Below are 20,649 nucleotides of genomic sequence, written 5' to 3' on the forward strand. Positions count from 1 at the left end.
CATGACTAAACATCCGAAGGTAAGTTAAAATAAAGAGTACAACTTTACATTCCTTATCCTGTCTCATGTAATCTCTCAATTAGTGTTTTGGCCGCGCAAAGACATCGATATAACAGCTTGTAAACAATGTGTCACGTAACGTCACATTTACCTCAGAAAAGACATATTCTGTGACCATAAATTCATTAGTAAGCTAGAAAAATAAACTATAGAGAGGGGCATTTTGCTAAATATATGCACCATATAACATATTCATTATAATTTTTACTGTTCTTCAATGTTTTATTTGTTTGAATAAATCCATCAAGTTTTTTTGACAGCCACCATTTAAATGTTTATATTTAAAAAAAAAACCCGAATTGAAGTAGAATTATTATTATGCAATTGTAACTTTATTATTTTAAAAAGTTTATTAAGTGTAATTTTAGCAGTTGTATATTAGCCTACAAATCAGTCAATTTTAACCTTCAATATTATAGTAATGTAGTACCAACTGACTCTCATGTAGCTATATTTTACAGCTTTAGCTGAGAGATTTTTTTTTCCCTTGAGAAAATTTGGCATGTACTGTACCTGATATTTATCCAAAATAATCAATATTAAATCGAATCGAATCCAATTGGTAATCGAACCGAATCGCAAGCTTGTGAATGAGAATCGAATTGAATCGTGAAATTTGTGTCAAAACCCAGCCCTAGTCCTTCTTTTATTTTTATTTGGTGTTATTTTTTCAGGCCAGACATAAGACTAGACTGTTTGTGTGTGTGCGCTTGTGTTTGCCCCCGGTTTGCTGGAGGGCTTAGTGACAAACGCTGGGCCGGAGCAACAGAACTGTGTGTGTGTGTCTTGTTGACAGGCAAGTATGGAAAGACCAGAGCATTTGTTAGTGCAGCACAGCGGTTCACTCTTTTGACTAAAAATGCTCATGCACATTTGTGTCTTGTAATTATGACAGAGAGAAAGCAAATGTGTGTATTTAGAAGAGGAGAGTGTCTCTATGTGTGTCTAAGTATTAATCTACTTAGCTTAACTGCAGGTTAGGTCAGCTACCCATTAAAATAGATGTCTTGGACAAAGTGCGAAGCCAGATGAAGACTTCTTTAGTCCAAAACTCTGTCAAAACTCAGAAGTTAAGCATTTGTTTGTCCTTTGCTTTTATTTATTTATTTTTTGAAACTCAAAAAATGTTTTTCATTTTTACATTACACTCTGTAGATATCAGAGTTGTTATTTGTTAACTGGGGAAAAACTGCAACTAAATTTAAATCTTTAACACTCCAGAACTAACTAAAATGTAAAAACGCATAACTTTAAAGTAAAATTTTTAGTTATCATGAAACCATTACAACCCACCTGCATTAAAGAATGAAAATGCCATTAGATGGCAATAATGCTTGACTTAAGAAATTATAAAGTTTTTTTTTCTTTAAATGGTAACAGATATCAACTATCGGCCTTAAAATATTAAACTAAACTTAAAAAAAGACAAAAAAAAAACACTACCAGTGAATGAAAAAAAAATCTGAATAAAAATGTAAAAATTATTGTACGTTTATTGGCTTTTGCAGTCAACATGTTGTGCATTCAAAGAGTAAAATCTTGTACATTTCTTAACCCTCAGAGAGAAGACACGGCTCCAGCAGCAAGCCCCCATCCAGCTATGCCGTCTCTGCTGCATTTGCAAACTCTCGAAATAAGGGCAGCCTTGGGGGTGGAGTCGGGGTCGGGACTGTTAGTGGTAGTACACTTGCACGCCCCTCCAGTGCAAACAGCAACGCCCCCACTAAAATTTACTTCAAATCAACCAAAGAGAAGCTGCCTCACCGGAAGCCTCACTTCCCCTATAGGGTGCCGCAAGAAGAGAGGTGTGTATGTGTGTTTTGATGGAGTGTAAGTGAATTTAATGTGTAAATTCGTTATGATAAGCAGCCCATTCTTGCATAACACAAAAGATGTAATCTGAAGCACACCCACCTTTGGTACAATATAAGACTATTTATTTCTCTGCCTCGCAGCCCAATCCCTGCAGTCAAAGGTCCAGAGAAAGGTCTAGAGAAGGTCCATTTGAAGGTGGATTCTTCACCCAAACTCCCCCACGTGCCCACCTCTTCTTCCTCCTCCTCTTCCTCCAATACTGTGAGCACCTCTCCCTTGAAGTCAGGCCTTAACTTCCCCTCCATACCAAAGGCTCCACAGCTGGCCCCTGGTCAGATCCCCAATGGAAAGGGCCACCTCTCATCCCAAGACAAGAAACAGGACAACAGCAGTGCCAGTAGCAGAAGACCCTTGTACAAGAGAAAAGGTGAATGTTTATACTCTCTGCTGCTATTGTATATTTATGACACAGAAAATTCTGAGGGGAAAAAACTATTTTTTTTAACTTGTGTGTTCTGTTATGATTTTTTCCTTAAATCAGAGCGAGAGTTTAATCCAGATGTCCATTGTGGGGTTATGGATATGACAGCACGTAAGCCATGCACAAGATCCTTAACATGCAAGGTATGCCACCTTCTACTGCACTTTGGACATTTTAATTTGGCCCATACAAATAGGCAGTTATTATTTTTGTTATTGCCAATAATCAGTATAAAAAAAAATCTTTCACACTAAAGCTTCAAGTGTCAGACTTTCAGTCAGACTTTTTAAATCCAACTTAAAACCTGGCAAAATAAGTCTAGATGTTATACTGTAATTTATTTTATTTTTTGAGTATTCCCCTAATAATATAGCAATGTAGTGTCAATAATATAACAAAAATAGTAAGCTCAGATGTTTTAATTTATTTTTGAACACATTATTGAAAATAATATACCAATATAGCATTAATACAAGTATATATGTGTGTGTGTGTGTGTGTGTGTGTGTGTGTGTGAGCTTTTTATTTTTATTTATTTATTTTGTTAATTGTCCTAATGTAATATAGCAATATAGCATTAATAACATATATAAAAATAATAGCTCAAATATTATATTGTTGTTGTTTGTTGTTTGTTGTTGTTGAGTATTGTCCTAATATAATATGACAATATAATACTAATAATATACCATAAATTATAAGGGTCAGTTATTATATTGTATTTTATTTATTATTTTGAATATTGTCTTAATATATTAATATAGCAATATAATGCTAATAATATACTAAAAAAAGGTCAAATATTATCCTAGAATTATTTTATTTTAAAATATCTTCTTAAACAGAATGATCTTGGCCGATATCAGTATGGTCATCAGTGTATTTTGCATACCTAGGACCTCCCTAATGTTCAAATTTCTTTGAATGACTGAACTGTTACATTTATCCACAGACACATTCCATAAGCCAGAGGAGGGCAGTGCTCGGGCGACGGCAACGCTTTGACACGCTTCTCGCTGAGCACAAGAGCAAAGCGCGCGACAAGGAGCTGCAGTTCAGGTTGGACCCTTCACACCCAGCACCCCCTCTCAGGGACCCTCACCCTCCCCCCTCCCGCAACTCACAAGACCCTCACCCGGTCTCACATGGCAATGGCACTGCCGATGCCCCCAAGCCTTTGCCCCACAGCAAACCCAAACCTCATAATTCTGGGCTTCCACGGTGAGTTGCTTCCTCCTGCCCCACTATTTACTCTAAACCGGCTTCCTTTTGATTGATTAGCCAAATTTGTTATAGACCTCCAGTTGTTCTTTGTTCGGGTGGTTGACAACGAAAGCAAATGTTAGGGTGCTTTTCTGTGTCTTCAGACTCAACAGCAGTAACTCTCACAGTGGAGGAGACCCAGCCATGGCCCACGACCAGGCCCACCATTCTCACCCAGCCCCTGTTGGCACAGAGACCAGCCGCCTCTCCAGTGACGAGGGGGAGAACGAGGAGAGAGAGGAGGGCACAGAGAAACTGGACTGCCATTATTCAGGTTACCACCCACGACCAGCTGCTGTAAGTATAAGAAACGTTGTGATCTTAAAGTATTAGGGAGTTTTTTTTCTTTTTGAAGTAGTGAATTTCTCAAACTGAAGTGCCTGTTTAGAAAGTCACTTGCATTTTGAATCACTAAGCTGTTTTAAAACAAGTTTATATGAATATCCAGGGCCTTATTTGAATCCAATTTTGTGTTGAGCCACCCTCTTTAAAGTATGTTTGAGTCAACCTTGATTTGAGAATGTTCAGTACCAAGTACCAATGTGCAATTCCTTTTCTGCCTCTCATCAGTTCTGCACTTTTGGAAGTCGATTGTACGGTAGAGGTTGTTATGCATTCGACCGGCGCTGGGATCAAGTACGATGTGCTCTCACCACCATGTTGGACAAGCATGTCAACTCACAATTATGGAAGTAAGTGTGTTGAGACCCTTCCCACTTCTCCATTTCTCCATTAAACACAATCCTTATTATGATTTCTTGCATTTACTTTGTAGGAAAATCCCTCTAGCGTTAGAGAACTCGGCAACAACACCGACAACCTCTCACCGGACAAGCACAAACTCCCATTCTTCCTCATCCTCCTCCATTTCTGCAGGGTTTCTCAGCTTGTCCTCACCACCGCCTTATGACAGCAAGCCAGTCCTGTCATATGGCACCACCCTGAACGCCCGCTCTTCTCCACAAGCCTCTGCCACTGAGCAGCCCGCCTACAGTGGCACTTCTAGACAAGTGTCAGCCTCATCACCCCAGATGCCTTCAGCCCACTCGTCCTCGCTACCCTCGTTGGGCTCCAACCGACCCCTTAAATCCCGATCTGGTACAAAGTCCTTTAAGGCTCGGGAGCCATCCTCCAGCCTAAGTAACTCTATCGTCAAGGGCAGTGCTAACAGCTGTACTAGCATCAGCGGTAGTCTCAGTTCAGGCAAGAAGCGGAAAAATTGTTCCCTGCTTACCACCCATAGCACTTACACCTCTGACTCTTTCTCATCCTCATCTTTTAAGAAGAACTGTGCGGTAAACTCGGGCAGCCTTGGCAGCGCCTACCACACCTCGCTTGCCTCCACCCCCTCTTCATCTTCATCGTCATCAACGTTGTCGTCATCCCACAGTGGGGTTTACAGCGTGGGGGTGAATTGCACCCCAGGCAGGGCCAACTCTTTGAGCTTGAGGCAGGAGTCGACAGGACGTGGCCCTCCCTCAGGCAGCCCAGCCGAGTCCATTAAACGCATGAGCGTAGTGATGAACAGCAGTGACTCCACCCTCTCGCTCGGGCCATTTGTTCACCAGAGCAGCGATCATCATGCAGATTCACGTCTGGAAGCCAAAAGGAGGAAGGGCTCACCTGGCTCTAGTAGCCTCAACAGCACAGGTGCATAAACCTTGTTTTTTACTTTCATTTCAGTTTTGATCTAGATTCTGTTTCATTTCAGTTTTAATCTGGTTTCTGATTAATCATATTTTGGTTTCAGTTCAGTTTGTTTAATTTCAGTTTAGTTCTAATCAGTACTCTGTCATTTTAGTATTAATCCAGGTTCTTTTTCATTTCAGTTTAGTTTTAAATGCCGTTTTTATTCATTTCAGTTTAGTTTAGTTTTTTTTTTTTTTTACATTTTGGATTCAAATGAGTTTATGTTTGATAGTTTCTGTTTACTTTTCAAGTTTTAATCCAGATTTCTGTATGTCATTTAAGTATTAATCCAGTTTCTGTTTCATTCCAGTTTTAATTTGGTTTCTGTTTTAATTTTAAGTTTAGTTTTAATCCCATTATGTTTAATCTCAGTTTAGTTTTGATCTGGTTTCTGTGTCATTTCACATTAGTATATCAGTCCCGTTTCTTTTTCATCTTTTAGTTTTCATCCAGTTTCTATTTCAGTTCATTTTAGTATTAATCAAGTTTCTGCTTTATTACAGGTAGATTTAATTTGGTTTGAGTTTTATTAGTTTTTTTTTTTTTTTTACATTTTGGATTCAAATGAGTTTATGTTTGATAGTTTCTGTTTACTTTTCAAGTTTTAATCCAGATTTCTGTATGTCATTTAAGTATTAATCCAGTTTCTGTTTCATTCCAGTTTTAATTTGGTTTCTGTTTTAATTTTAAGTTTAGTTTTAATCCCATTATGTTTAATCTCAGTTTAGTTTTGATCTGGTTTCTGTGTCATTTCACATTAGTATATCAGTCCCGTTTCTTTTTCATCTTTTAGTTTTCATCCAGTTTCTATTTCAGTTCATTTTAGTATTAATCAAGTTTCTGCTTTATTACAGGTAGATTTAATTTGGTTTGAGTTTTATTTGTTTACTTTAGTGTTAATCCAGTTTTAGATTCAAATTAATTTCTTTGATCCAGTTTCTTTTTAGTTTTTATCCAGACTGTCTAATGCCTTTTTAGTATTTATCCATTTTCTATTTAATTTTAGTTAATTTAATTTTGCTCTCTGCTTCATTTTAGTTTAGTCTCAATCTAAATTTCTATTTCTTCTCAATTTGGCTTCAGTCATTTTTTTTCCATTGTGTCTAATGTCATTTTAGTAATATTCTATTTTTTATTTCTATTATATTTCAATTTAGTTGTGATCTGGTTTCTGTGTCATTTCACATTAGTATCAACCCCATTTCTGTTTCATCTTAGTTTAGTTTTGATCTAGTTTCTGTTTCTTTCCATTTAGATTTAATTTGGTTTCTGATTTATTTCAGTTTAGTTTTAATCCCGTTATTTTTAATCTGATTTTAGTTTTGATCCGATTTCTGTTTCACTTTGGTGTTAATCCAGTTTTAGATTCAAATTAATTTCTTTGATCTGGTTTTTGTTTAGTTTTAATCCAGACTGTCTAATGCCTTTTTAGTTTTTATCCATTTTATATTTTATTTCAGTTAATTTAATTTAGCTGTTTCATTTCAGTTTAGTCTCAATCTAAATTTCTATTTCATCTCAAATTGGCTTCAATCCTTTTTTCATTGTCTAATGTATTTTTAGTAATAATCTAGTTTCTATTTCTATTCTATTTCTGTTCAGTTGTGATCTGGTTTCTGTGACATTTCACATTAGTATCAATTCTGTTTCATCTTGGTTTAGTTTTGTTCCAGTTTTTATTTTACTTCATTTTAGTATTAATCCAGTTTCTGTATCATTTCAGTTTTTACTTTGATCGGTTGCTTTTTCATTTCAGGTTACAATTTTGCTATTGTTTCATTTCAGTTTAGTTCTATTCAAGTTTTTTTTACACTTCACCACTCTTCAAAGTTTACTTCAAAATTGAACAGAGATCATACAGAACTGTCAGACTGATCAATCTCACTTTTTTCTGCATTCACATCGTTATACAAGTCCTAAAACACTATGATCCCAAAATCACTTGTAGACTTGACATTATTATATGCCGTTTGCTTGATTTCATAGTGCTGTCTCTTATTCAGATTTTGTAATGACTTTGACAGTGTCTGGAGCAGGAGGGGGAGGAGGACAAGGTCCTGGCAGGCCCAAAATGGCCAAGTCTCCATCAATCAACAACATCCACAGCAAGCACGCTCGCTCTATACCTGGACCACCAGGGCTCCCTAACAATTCACACATACATCAGGTTAGTTTGTTTTCCTTCCTCGTTTTAGTTTAGAATGTAATATCATCTCTTTCCTCTCAGACATTACATTTCCGTACTTGTGTGTGTGTTTCTCACAGCCAAAGGCTCGTCCCTGACACAGGTGAGGAGGCTCTGAGCATGCTGAGCAGTAGGCTGGACCCAGAGCTCCCTCAGCCCCCTCATGTCACTCTGCACGAGGCCTTCTTTTTCTCTTACTCTTCCCACAATCCTCAGGGTGGAATGCACACTGGGTGGCCCATTGATGTCCTTCGTGAGGATTTCCTCCCAAAGCCATGCAGGGGCACTCTCCGGGGATAGGATAATAAGCCAGAGAGATATAGTTCTCCTGTCGGAGGTTATAATTAATCTATACAATGCACCATTGGGTACAAAGCCTGCTTCGTAGATCATGAGCTGCCCAGCCTGAGCACTTGCGCTGGGGTCGGAAGGTACAGATTTGGGCTGGTGCGTAGCCTCGCCAACACTACCAAGCATAGGAGGGATGTGCGACGTGAACAAGATGAGTTGCTTTACCGATATTCTTCGGTATGTTAGCTTGAAGGTGCGGACATACGAGAACATGCTGGACATACTGGAAACTGTAATCCTACTCAGCCTTGGAGGAGGTGTACAGGAGAGGAACATCCCTAAAGTAGACACACAGTCAACTTAAGTTAGTCATACACCTGATCTCTCACTGGAAGGCTGTATTAGATTGAGCTACACTCACTGCAGATAGACATGACAGGAGTGGAGTTTCAACATGAGCAACCTAAACTTAAAGATTATGCAAACTATACATTTTTTTTTAGACCACATTTTGTTTACAGGTTAGCAAATGTATAGCAAACAGAACAACATATTTATAGTATACCATTTTCCATTTATTTTTGAAAAGTTTTCATTTAGATTTGATTTTTATTTCAAGGGGATTTTTTTTTTTACTTATTTCAGAGAAGCTAAAAGAGAGTTCTTTTAGGCTGATTTATTGCAATTTCTTTTTTTACAAAAAAGTCCAACCCCAAATCAAACTCTGAACACCTTGCATTAGCTAAAGCACTAGTTTTTTTTAGACATGCTAGTAGCCTAGCATGTCTTTACTGAATCCTGAGCAACAGTCGTCTCTTGAAACTCCAGAAAACACTGTAATCCTCTTAAAAACCATGCCTTGGACAACACAGATATTTTAGGTACATTAAGGGCTTGATTCAGTGAACCTTTTAGCACATGCAAAAATTGCTCCAGTCGGAGCAAAATGAGAGACGGCAGGTGACGTTTCACCTCCTCCAGTACCCATCGTAGCACTAAAGAAGCATGTGCTGAAATCTTAATGTACTAAAATCTGCAGTCTCGCTCAAATGATTGTAGGAGAGTTTCCTGGTGAAGATGTCTTAGGCATGGTATCGTTATTTGCCGTTTCAATCTCAGAAAGGGGCTCGTGGCTAGATGACGTTGAGCCTTAGACCAACATGACAGACACACTATCATCTCAGCAATGGAGTAGACATCTACACGACTCCCAATACTGTGAGACACATAAACAGTAGTCTGGCCAGCACCATCTCATCCAATAACCACTACCTTATACTGCGACTGAACGTTCCTGCATTGATCCCACACAAGCTTTTGTTCTTTGTGACCCTAAAGAGGTTAGTAGCTAGACATTCTGATTTAAATATCAACTTAAACGCAATAGATCCTTCTTTGGCTCATTAATCTTCATAAGAGATCTGTGTGTGTAAGTTGGGGCTTCTCTTTAAAACTCCTGTAAATTACTGAACTCCACTGATGTCAGTCAGCAATGGTTGCTGAGAAGTAGAGCATGTTTTGTTTTTTTCTTGTGTATTTTTTCCCTTCGGCTTTTTCGCACACGAAACCGAATTCAAATATTGAAGTATCCCTATTTCAGAATACATATTTTGTTAAAGAATTGTACATATGGAGATGTATTTTTGCACAGGCATTTTCGTAAACGATTTTTGGTACAATTGAGATCATTATTATTTATTTAGTAAATGGAAACATTCTAAGATTATTAGAAGTGGTTCACTGCCAAGCCGATAATGCAATACGCCACTCTATCTGAACACAGCTTCTTGTTAGTCGCACGCCGAGTTCCCCCAGACAGATTGTTGCCACAGTAGTGGGAAACCATCCACCGTATACTATATTGTTTTCTAGGTGTCAATAGTGCTTCTTTTCCCTGGTGATGCCTCCCCATCTCGAACAACGAGATCAGAGAATGTGATCAAAATGGCCCGTTTAACTGTGCAAAAGTTTTCTGGCTGGCTGATGTATTTTGTAGGACTTTTCTAACTGAGTGAGGGAACAAAACCGTTGTACAGTGCAAAATGTGCACCACTGTTGCCAAACGTTGTAATTGGATACACTGCTTTTTAATTATTAATTTGCTTTTAATGCTGACAAAAAAAAAGAAAAAAAAAAAAAGAAAGTGCCTGAATTAGTTTCTCATCGACTGTTGTTAAGGCAGAGCTTTTTATTTCATGTATTCTTTTCACAGTACTTGAATGTTAAGGGTTTAGAAACTTTTTAAACCTGCCTAGGAATCTCACACATCGCCCTTTTCCCCTTCAAGTAGAGCGGTAACTCTGATTGATGAAATGCATGGCAGAGGAGTAACACTTACTTGACAATGACATGAGAAAAGCTTCTTATCTGTCTCTTGTATTCTTTTATGACTACTTTTGATAGAAATTTTCAAAGCGAGGGGGATAGATATTTTTGTGGCCAAGTCTGTGATTTCAACCAGTGTTTTAGGCAGATAAATACTGTTTACCTTGAAATTGTAACTCCACTGTTTTCAGATGTTGAAAGCTTTGTGAAGATGTTTGATTAAAAACCACAGATCTGGAATGTGAATCGAAGATGATAAACGCAGTTTGCTTTTTGGGGAAGAAGCCTCTACATATAAAGTTGTGTACCAGTGTGTATATTTAGATTTTTTTTTCTTTGTCTTTTTTTTGTATACATATTCAAAAATCATTTGATCAGCTGGACTTTTGTGTGTTGGCTGCTATGTAATTCATGAACAAACAGTAGGGTAGATTTACTTAATATTTAAAGATTGTATAGTATATTTGTTTTGTAACAAGTTTCTGTAAATATAAAAAAAATAATTTATACAGTTATTTATAAGAAAAATGTGTCAGCCTCAGTTTTTTCCAGTTGCTCGCACACCAAAGACAAACTCAGATGTTTCCTCCAATTCAGTTTTATTATATTCTGTACATAAAACAAGTCATGTTCACAAGAAAAGACAAGTATCGATCAAACGTCGTGCTGGACTACATGTTGATCACTCTGGACAGCTTCTGCACTCTGTTCAGCAGAAGATCGCCCTTCTTTATGGTTTCCTGGTACTGCCAGTTCTTACTATCAGGTCTGTGGGGGGGAGGGGAAAAGACAAGAAATGCATTTAGCTAACAATAACCAACAGAGATTTAAATGACTAGTCCACACAAACATTAAGGTCCTCACCTGTTGGTTTCCACAATCTCATTGACTTTGTCGATCTTGCAATGTAAACGTCCTGCAGCAATAAATCGTGACAGCTCCCTTGAGAAAGAAAAAGACCAAAGTGAGCATAAAATAATGAACGTTTACATAGTTGTTTATATGACCATGGGAGCGTACTGGTCGATGAACTCTGTGCTGACTCCAAACGCTTCGGCCATGTATCCCAGCGTTAGAGAGCGGTAGGATTCCAGGAGCTGGCTGTAGGCCAGGATGCGCATCTCTCGGACATAGTAACGGTAATGAGGAGCAAACAACCAGTCTTGCTTCATCTCCTGTTCCACTCGAGCTACAGAAGAGAAACGGATGGAAACTCTGACCAAAACATTTTAAACAATAACAGCCCAGCAGACTTAGAGAAGTATGTTCAATAAACATTGCAAATAAATAACAGCTTACAACATTAATCTTAAAACAGCGTGGCTAGTTAAGCAATAACAGTTTCCTCAATTGTTCTTTAAAGTCTGCTGTGCCAATATTTCACTTACCTAATGACTGAAAGAATACAGAATAACGGCACTCGTAGAGAGAGAAGAGGTACTGACGGACAGCAGGTAAACTGTGCAACACCTCCAAGATCTCAGCACCCTTAATTACCTGAGAGAAGACGAGATTTTATCATTTCATGCATTAAGCTATTTATTACTATTAAGAATCAATTGTTTTTATTAGGTAAATTTTTTTTGGCAATATATATACAGGAAGTCCTTTCCTAGCAGACAACTTTTTGTGTTGCTCTCGATAAGAGTGTCTGCAAAATGCATTAAATATAAACTTGTAGATATGATTCAATAAAGCAGTTTTCAAACTGTGGTCCTGCAGCCTTAAAGGAACACTCCACTATTTTTGAAAATAGGCTTATTTTCCAACTCCCCTAGAGTTAAACAGTTGAGTTTTACCATTTTCGAATCAATTCAGCCGATCTCCGGGTCCAGAGCATAGATCATTGAATCTGATTAGACCGTTAGCATCTCGCTCAAAAATGACCAAAGAGTTTCTATATTTTTCCTATTTAAAACTCGACTCTTCTGTAGTTACATCGTTTACTAAGACCGACGGAAAATGAAAAGTTGCGATTTTCTAGGCCGATATGGCTAGGAACTATACTCGCATTCCGACGTAATAATCAAGGAACTTTGCTGCCGTACCATGGGTGCAGCAGGCGCAATTTTCCGTCGGTCTTAGTAAACGATGTAACTACAGAAGAGTCAAGTTTTAAATAGGAAAAATATAGAAACTCTTTGGTAATTTTTGAGCGAGATGCTAACGGTCGAATCAGATTCAATGATCTATGCTAAGCTAAGCTAAAAGTGCTACCGCCAGACCCGGAGATCGGCTGAATGGATTCGAAAACGGTAAAACTCAACAGTTTAAAAATGATGAGCCTATTTTCAAAAATAGTGGAGTGTTCCTTTAAGGGGGTGATAGAAGGTAAATGAGGAGACAATGTAAAATGTATATTTAGGTCTGTCAAAGTTAACTTTTTAATGATGTTTTAACAATGATTTTGAAAACATTTAGACATATTCCGGTTTCATTGTGCTTTCTAATGACTGGTCTAAAATCATGACATTAACAATGATTATTTAATTCAATTGATCTCTAATCTTTAAAATTAAAAGGATAGTTCACCTTCAGTTGCTGGTACCCATTGACTTGCATAGTGGGGTTTTTTTTCTCCATGTAAGTCAATGGGAACCAGCAACTGAAGGTGAACTATCCCTTTAAGAATTTATTTCTTTATTTTTTTAATTTTGAAGGCACGATTTTTATTATTATTATTTTTCCTTTCATATTTTTAAAGAGGTCTCTCATGTAGGGTTGGGTACCGTTAACATTTTAACCGGTACCTGAATTTCGGTGCCGGTACCCAACGGTACCTTTTTTTCGGTACTTTACTCTCTGTGTAATTACATTAACATACAAAAACATTTATTTCAGTGAAAAAATAAGTCCAAAAGGCTCAATTTCAACATTTTGAAGAATAGGGCCCTACACATTTTTCTTTCTTTCTTTCTTTTTCCCCCCCCAGAAATTCTTGTTTTAATTTTTCTGAAAATCAAATGAAGGCATTAAACATTTATTTTTAAAATCAAATGAAAATTAAACCCTTTTATTTTTTGGCAAACAAACAGAGGTTTACTGTTGAAATTAATACATGGAAGAAAAATTGTGTGAATATTCCTTTAAAAGATTTTTTAATAGGCTAATAATTGTATTTTTTTTTCTACAATTAAGTGATTAATCTGGTTGTAATATTTATTATTATAATTTAATTGTTTTATTTTAATTTGATAGAAAATGGAATATTTAAAGATGTACATTATACTGTACAAACGTAATACAAGAGTAATATATTTCTGTGACATGTTAAACCATACTTTTATTTTGACAGGTTGCCATGAAGTTTCTGTGTATACAGTATGATGATGCTAGTTTTCTCAAATGAAACGGTAAAATTCTTGCGAAGTGACTCACAGCAGCTCTTGGAGATTAAGTTTTTGTCTTCATGCGGTCATATAGACCAATTTCAGTGTTTGCAAACAGTGATGACGTTTTTGTGGGCGGAGCCTATCTGGTGGCAGAAAATGACCGTTTTAACGTAGCAGTCTATTCAAGACATGGAATAAAATAATAAAAAAGTAATTTTGAGTTTATATTTCACCATTTTGACTTTTTTCTTGCAATTCCGAGATTATATCTCACAATTCTGGTAAGAAAAATCAACTCGTCATTCTTTCTTTTTAGTTTATAATCCCAAGGTGACCTCACGTCACAGGGTCTCTTTCTCTCTCTGTAGCGTATGCGCCCAGATGCGTTCTCAGGTACCGAAATGTGGCACCGATTGATTTAACGTGAATCGGTACTCGGTAGTACCGACGCAATTCGGTCGGTACCCTTAAAAGTACCGAGTTCGGTACCCAACCCTGCTCTTTATATTGTGTGCAAAACTTTTTTAGGATTCTTTGATGAATAGAAAGTACAGCAATTAATTTAAATCTTATCTTTACTGTCACTTTTGATAAATTTTATGTATCCTTATTGAATAAGAGATTACATTTCTTTCCAAAAAAAACAAACATCAAACCTTTGAAAGGTATTGTACATAAACTGTGTTTTTAGGCTAGATCTCACCTTCTCTCTCAGGTCCGGCCTCTTGAGTGCGATCATACACACATACACAGTGTACGTGACGAACGTCTTGTAGTCCATAAGCTCATATGAGGTGAATGTGGACACCGTATCCAGAAAGAGCTCCGCTGCCTGCTTGAAATCCCGAATGGCCACGCAATAGAGGCCCTGATACACCTTCAGGCGATTCCTCCGGTCCCAGTCACCACCTTCTTCAATCAAACTGTTCATACATGCAGAGTTCAAGTGTCAGGCCGACATTCGAGGGTGACATGCATTTGTTAAATAAACAAGTCTGTACCCTATACTGTACCTTTTGGCTTTCTCAGTGTTGCGGGTGATGAGGTCATTGTCCATATAAAACAGGCCAATCCTCAGCAGGTAAAAAACAATATCTAAGCGATGACCAAGAGCAACAGTCTTGTCATAGGTCTTCCTGAAGGCGGTCAGGGCCCCTTCCTAAATGAAAGACAGAAATATTATCAATGGATATAATGATAAAATATATGTGTAAGAAGCTAAACAGATAAAAAGCAGAAAATCAAATATATAGACGTATGTAACCAAACTTAAAAATAAATATCACCATTCAAAAGTTTGGGACCAGTAAGATTTTTTTTGGTGTTGTCAAATGAAATTAATACTTAATTCAGGAAGCATGAAATTAAATCAAACAAATGCTGTTCTTTAGAACTTTCTATACATCAAAGAAACCTGTAAAAAATCTGTAACATGGTTTCCACAACATATTAAGCATTAGAAATATTAACTGTTTTCAACATCGATAATAAATATTTCTTGAGCACCAAATCAGCATATTAAAATGATTTTTTAAGGATTGAAGACTGGAGTCTTTCCGAGTAAAGTACCGAAAACACTGAAGACTGGAGTAACACAGAACACAGAAATAAAACTTCTTTCAAAATATATTAAAATAGACGTATTTCACAATATTACTGTTTTACTGTATTGTTAACAAATAAATGCAGTCTTGGTGAGCATAAGAGACTTCTTTCAAAAACATTTCGGCACATGATTTATTATTTAGCGTGACAGCGAATGTATGGTTTGAATTCCCACCTTGTCACCGATGCGTATGAGATATTCAGCTTTGGCCATCATGGCATCTCTGATCTCACTCTCTCCCTGGTTCTTCTCAGCATCTTCCAAAACATCATCCAGCCTTTTCAGTTCATCCTCATTTGCCTTCTTCATCTTACTCAACAGATCCGTGTCCATCTGCCATTTCAGCTCTTTACACAGGGCTTCATAGTACGGGGCCATATCTACAAAACACAATCACAACATCATTACATATGCATCTGAGGTGTTTCACTTAGATCTAATTCTGAGTAAGTATCATTAGATATGAGAGAAACAGTGATCTGACAAGTACATACATGATGGATGGGTGATTACACAATATAGTGTTTTGTTGGCCAACATTAATGATTTAATAGCAGGTTTCCATTGTGACTACCTACTTAATATAGTGTGAATACACACTGCTACTGGAGGTTATTGCCATCACAAATGTGTTACTACAGTGATTCAAAATGTACGTATTTTTGTAATCTAGACTCGACGGTTTGTGTCAATACATTATATTACTTTCAAGCAGTGTTGGGTGTAACTAATTACTAAGTAATTAGTTACTATAATTTAATTACTTTTCCCTTGAAAAAGTAAAGTAAGGGATTACTCTTATTTTTTCTGTAATTTAATTTCAGTTACTTCTTATGTAATTGAATTTAATGTGCGTATAGACTGTAGAACATTTATACACAATACAATAGTGGATTTAACCTCAAAATTTAAAGTCTAACCTTAAAATGCATACTTTTTATGTACCCTTCTCACTTTAAATACTTTGGTGAGTTAATAAGAATATTGGCAACACTTTAGTGTCCAATTCTCACTATTGACTAGTTGGTTATTAACATGAATATTACTGGGATATTGGCTGTTTGTTATTAATTAAAAAGCACATATTAATGTATTGTTCCGCAAGACCTTATTCTAAATCCTTAATCCTACCCAAATCTTAAACTTTACAACTAACGTTACTTTACTAAGTATTAATAAGCAGTAATTAGGAGTATTTTGAGGCAAAAATCATAGTTAATAGTGAGAATTTGACGCTAATCTAAAGTGTGACCAGAATTATGTAGTTACGTGAAGGAATTAAAAGAACCATTTCATGGCTATCATTGTATCATTAACTTGTCGAGGTTGACATAGGATTTAGAAAGCAATTAGAAATAAGTAATTACATACTTTTTGGAGAGAGTGATTTGTACAGTAATCTAATTAAACTGTTGAAGATGTAATTAATTACTTTTTTAGAGTAACTTACCCAACACTGCTTTCAGGAATAAACGTAAACTGTGACAACGGTCCCTGGTTTACATTATATTATAATAAAGCAATTAAGAAAACTAACAATGGGCATTCAAAAGTGCCAGAAGACGAAATGTGTAGATGAAAACAACCAAACACATTAGCAGATAATGAGCTAGCGTGCTACTTGGTTTAGCCTGTCAGCTAACGAAACCTCAAGAGGCAGGGAAATTACAAAGCTCGTGCATATAACGTTCCTGCAGTGGTACAGAAACGTAGACATATATATGCTAAACGAGCAGCATGTGTGAGTGAATGAACTCACTGTTGAGTTTGATGGCGTCCATCAGCTCGCTCCACACTTTAGCATCCCGTCTGTGATCATTCAGAGTCAGCGAAAACTTCAGCTGAGCTATCCTCAGATTGGGGTTTTTAGGTAAACCCTCTTCCTCCAGGTTTTCCAAAGGCATATTTGCAGAGTTAAAAGAGATCCAGAGAAGGACGGGAGTCTAGGTTTTGACAACGATGACTACGGGGAAATCTAAACAACAAAAATGGTAAATTCACTTCCTCTTGCTCGAGACAACGACGCAGGGAAAAGACAGTCTAACAAAGTCAAACAACGTAACAAAAATAATAACACTGCCCTCATCTGGTTGTATGTTATATTTGGGTTTTCAGGGTTTATTTTGAATTGTATAATATTCCGCAATGTTTCCTGTATTTTTGATCAAATAAATGCAGTCTTGGAGAACAAGAGACCTCTTTCAAAAACATAAAAAAAAAAACCCGAATTATTCCAAACTTTTAATTTCATGCCACCATTAATGTTTGATTCATCTGTCTTTAATAGATCTGGCTTCAGGAAAGGAATCTTTTGATACGCAATATTTCTTTGAATTGAGCTAAGTTTCTAATTTTATTCACAGGGAAATTCTTGGCCGTGAAGAGTGCTGGAACATTCTTCTATGCATCCCAGCGTTTTTTTGTGTGGTCCAGCTGGCAATCTTGCCATTCTTCCCTGATGCTCCACGATATATTCTGATAGAGAAAGGCAACACTCAACAGTGCAGAAAAGGTGCATTACATTTACAGTAACTGATCAACCCCTGTATGTCATTGTAAACGTCTTTTGTGTTAAATCACATATCATTCACGTTTTGATCGGCAGCACTGCAGTGTCTGTGGGGACCAGGCGATTATAAGTTGGAGATAGAGGAGATGTTAGCAGAACAGGCAGTCATTGGAGAGGAGCACAACAAGAGTGTGCTGGATCTGCTGAGAGACAAACACCTGCACTGGCAGGTCCTTTCCATGCTGGTCATAAACGGATGCATCCAGTTCAGCGGCATCTCTGCTGTAAATCATTTAGCATTTATTGTCAATACACCAAATTATGCTTCTAAATAGAAATGTGTCTTATGTCATTGTGTTGTCAAAAAGTATCTAAGACATCCTTACAGAACAACCTATATACTAAATATTGTGATCTTCTACTCTTCTTGCTCACAGATCACCGTCTTCTCTTTCAACATCTTTTTGGAAGTGGGTATTCCAGTGGACAAGATCCGTTATGTCACTCTGGGCATCGGAGCATCAGAAGTCCTCATCTCCATAACCTGTGTAAGTAAGCTCCAGAGAGGCGCACATTAAAGTGTGTAATCTGAAATCAAACTGGCATAATTTGTGGTGGAGGAACGTCATAATTCATCTATGGGGCCCATGTGTGTTTGTGTGCATGTGTAGGGGCTGTTTATTGAGAGTGTGGGGAGGAGAGCCTTGATGTGGCGAGGGTTTGGGGGAATGTCGGCCATTATGGCATTAATCACTGTCACCCTGTACCTAAAGGTGAGTCTCTATCATTTAACAGCTCACAGCGATCAAAACAGAACTTTATTACCTTATCTCTGTTTCGTCTCCAGGACTACAGCTCTGTGATTCCATACACCACTGTCATCCTCATTTTCCTGTTCTTTATTTTCTATGGGGGAGGCCCAGGTAAACTATTGAAATATTTATACAACATTTAGTTTCAATCCTCAAATCTGATTGGTCACATGGCATTCCAAAAGCAACAATAACAGTACTGTATATAAGGGGCTGTGCACACAAAACGCTTTTTTGAATTTCATTTTCATTGTTTTCTATGTAAATATGTGGTATAAGAACGTTTCACCATTGCGCATGTTATTTTGCAGCTTCTCATGCACAACACGCCTTTATAGAAACAAAGCATATATAGCAAAGCTGTATAAGCAATACTGCTCTTGCAATCATGCTGCTGTGTTCAAAACAACAGTATTCTACAACATTTATATTGCTTATGATAAGCGCATACTACATTCATTATAAACTGACTAGCCAGTGCCAACAACTCAAACCAGTTTGATCTGAACAGCTGGAGTAGCCCCATCACTCATCAATGAGATCTTCATCCAGTCATACCGCCCGGCTGCATTTGTGTTTATCGGCTTCCTGCGCTGGCTGGGATTCACAATGCTTGGATTCATCTTCCCATTCCTTATTGTAAGTCCAGCACCATACCAATACCATAAAAAAACATGTGGGTCGGAACGTCTCAACTCAACCAGTGGTCCCTGGCTCAAATTTTTAATTTTGTCCAAAATTTTTTGAAGAAAGATAAACATGTATAGTGAAGAAAGCCAAACTATTAAATGCCATGGAAGTATATTTACGGAGTAATCCACTATTTTGTAGAGTGGGGCCAAAATAGCAATTTTCACCTTAGATAGAATGACCCACATGTCTTTAAATATAAAGCAATGTTTGTGGATTCAGCCACTTTTAAACGTTAATGACAGTAAAATATATAGTGAGCCTGTTCTCCACAAATGCAGCATCAGTAAATGTCATTGCTATTAGATGTTTGATTATTGGTTTATGTAATAAGCTTTTGCCAGCATACAGTGATTACGACTGTATTGTGAATCTCTCAGAGTTTTTCTTCTCTTTATTTTATACTGTCATAAAATACCAACTAAAATACAGAATGATTCTTTTATGTGTGCCCTATTATATGTCTTCATTTTGAACAATGTGTAATACCAGGCTTTCAGCACACCTTTTCACTGCTCCAATGAAACTGCTCTGCTGTCTGTCATCTCACTTTAACAAAAGGCCACGTTCTCATCCATGTTTCTGCAGGCCGCTCTGAAGTCTCTGAGCTTTGTTCTCTTCTCCTGCGTTTGTCTGATAGCCGCTCTCTATGTCTTCTTCATCCTTCCTGAAACAAAAGGCAAAACTCTCCTTGAGATTTCCCAAGAGTTTGAGAACATCAGAGCATGTGGATCCTCCACAGAAGATGTCTTGTGCTTAGAGACCAAGCTGTAAAGTATACTGATGTAAATATGGACTGCCACAAGAAATATTAAATTATCATATTTATCAACATTATATTTATAAGGACAGACTGCTTGGGTTTATTTAGCAATAATGGCCAGATGATGGTACATTATCCTACTTAATATAACAATAAATAAATAAATGCACTTGAAATATTGATTTAAGTTATTTTGTGAGAAGAAAAAGACAGCTGTTGAGAAAACCGGTAGCCATCCCTGTTGAAAAAAACAGCATATGCTGGTTTTTTTCAACAGGGATAAGGGTCAATATATTTTAGTGACCAGAGAGCTGTTTACCAAAGACACTATACTAGACTTTTTTTTTATTTTTTTGTTGGATGAATAAATGTGAAATACGAAACTTATTCTGTTATTTGATCTGCATGTTCTCTTATTTACACTCTAAAAAATGCTGGGTTAAATATAACCCAGTACTGGGTTAAAAAGGGACAAACCCAGCGGTTGGGTTGTTTTGACCCAGTGGTTGGGTTCAAAACAGCCCAACCGCTGGGTCAAAACAACCCAATAGCTGGGTTTATAAAAATAATAAATAATTTCATTTTAAATTATGGGACAATACTTTTAACTGCCAATGGATGGCGCTGTTTATTCACTGCAGAATTACCGTAAAGCAGGCTGCGGTGTGATTAGCTTTTAATAATAAGATTTGTTCATCTGCAAATTCATACAACACAATACAACGCTACACTGGAAGCACGTTTCTTTATTGCCAATTAAGCTTTTACATAAAAAAATATTTTACGAGAATGTTAACTATATAGCTGTCAGTAATATTTCTTTTAAAT

General features: G+C 37.0%; 3 protein-coding genes across 4 annotated transcripts in view; 2 read left to right on the forward strand and 1 right to left on the reverse strand.

Annotated features, from left to right (window-relative positions):
• The window catches only part of LOC107656031 (ataxin-7-like), a 40,422-nt gene extending 32,099 nt beyond the window's left edge, over positions 1–8,323 (forward strand). The window contains exons 6-14 of one of the 2 annotated variants that reach the window (XM_016443683.1): positions 1,622–1,865; positions 2,016–2,302; positions 2,417–2,499; positions 3,309–3,577; positions 3,724–3,916; positions 4,190–4,311; positions 4,395–5,269; positions 7,333–7,475; positions 7,574–8,323. In XM_016443683.1, the coding sequence (XP_016299169.1) occupies positions 1,622–1,865; positions 2,016–2,302; positions 2,417–2,499; positions 3,309–3,577; positions 3,724–3,916; positions 4,190–4,311; positions 4,395–5,269; positions 7,333–7,475; positions 7,574–7,591 (2,234 nt within the window). In that variant the 3' untranslated portion in view covers positions 7,592–8,323. The remainder of the gene's footprint in view (positions 1–1,621; positions 1,866–2,015; positions 2,303–2,416; positions 2,500–3,308; positions 3,578–3,723; positions 3,917–4,189; positions 4,312–4,394; positions 5,270–7,332; positions 7,476–7,573) is intronic. The other variant, XM_016443684.1, reaches the window with a different exon arrangement.
• Positions 8,324–10,691: 2,368 nt separating this feature from the next.
• LOC107656032 (26S proteasome non-ATPase regulatory subunit 6) lies at positions 10,692–17,066 on the reverse strand. The gene is made up of 8 exons (XM_016443685.1): positions 16,807–17,066; positions 15,222–15,427; positions 14,455–14,600; positions 14,145–14,364; positions 11,498–11,606; positions 11,130–11,298; positions 10,974–11,051; positions 10,692–10,877 (listed from the first exon to the last, which is right to left on the reverse strand). The coding sequence occupies exons 1-8, from the start codon at positions 16,949–16,951 to the stop codon at positions 10,781–10,783; spliced, it is 1,170 nt and encodes a 389-aa protein (XP_016299171.1). The 5' UTR covers positions 16,952–17,066; the 3' UTR covers positions 10,692–10,780.
• Positions 17,007–19,832, forward strand: LOC107655953 (solute carrier family 2, facilitated glucose transporter member 9-like). Its single transcript, XM_016443588.1, has 8 exons — positions 17,007–17,038; positions 17,411–17,559; positions 17,653–17,840; positions 17,994–18,104; positions 18,228–18,329; positions 18,404–18,479; positions 18,880–19,007; positions 19,647–19,832. Exons 1-8 carry the CDS (start codon positions 17,007–17,009, stop codon positions 19,830–19,832), a joined length of 972 nt encoding a protein of 323 aa, XP_016299074.1.
• Positions 19,833–20,649: the final 817 nt, after the last annotated feature.

The sequence above is a fragment of the Sinocyclocheilus anshuiensis genome, unplaced genomic scaffold (genome assembly GCF_001515605.1).
Source record: "Sinocyclocheilus anshuiensis isolate Anshui unplaced genomic scaffold, SAMN03320099.WGS_v1.1 scaffold51, whole genome shotgun sequence".
Lineage (NCBI taxonomy): Eukaryota > Metazoa > Chordata > Actinopteri > Cypriniformes > Cyprinidae > Sinocyclocheilus > Sinocyclocheilus anshuiensis.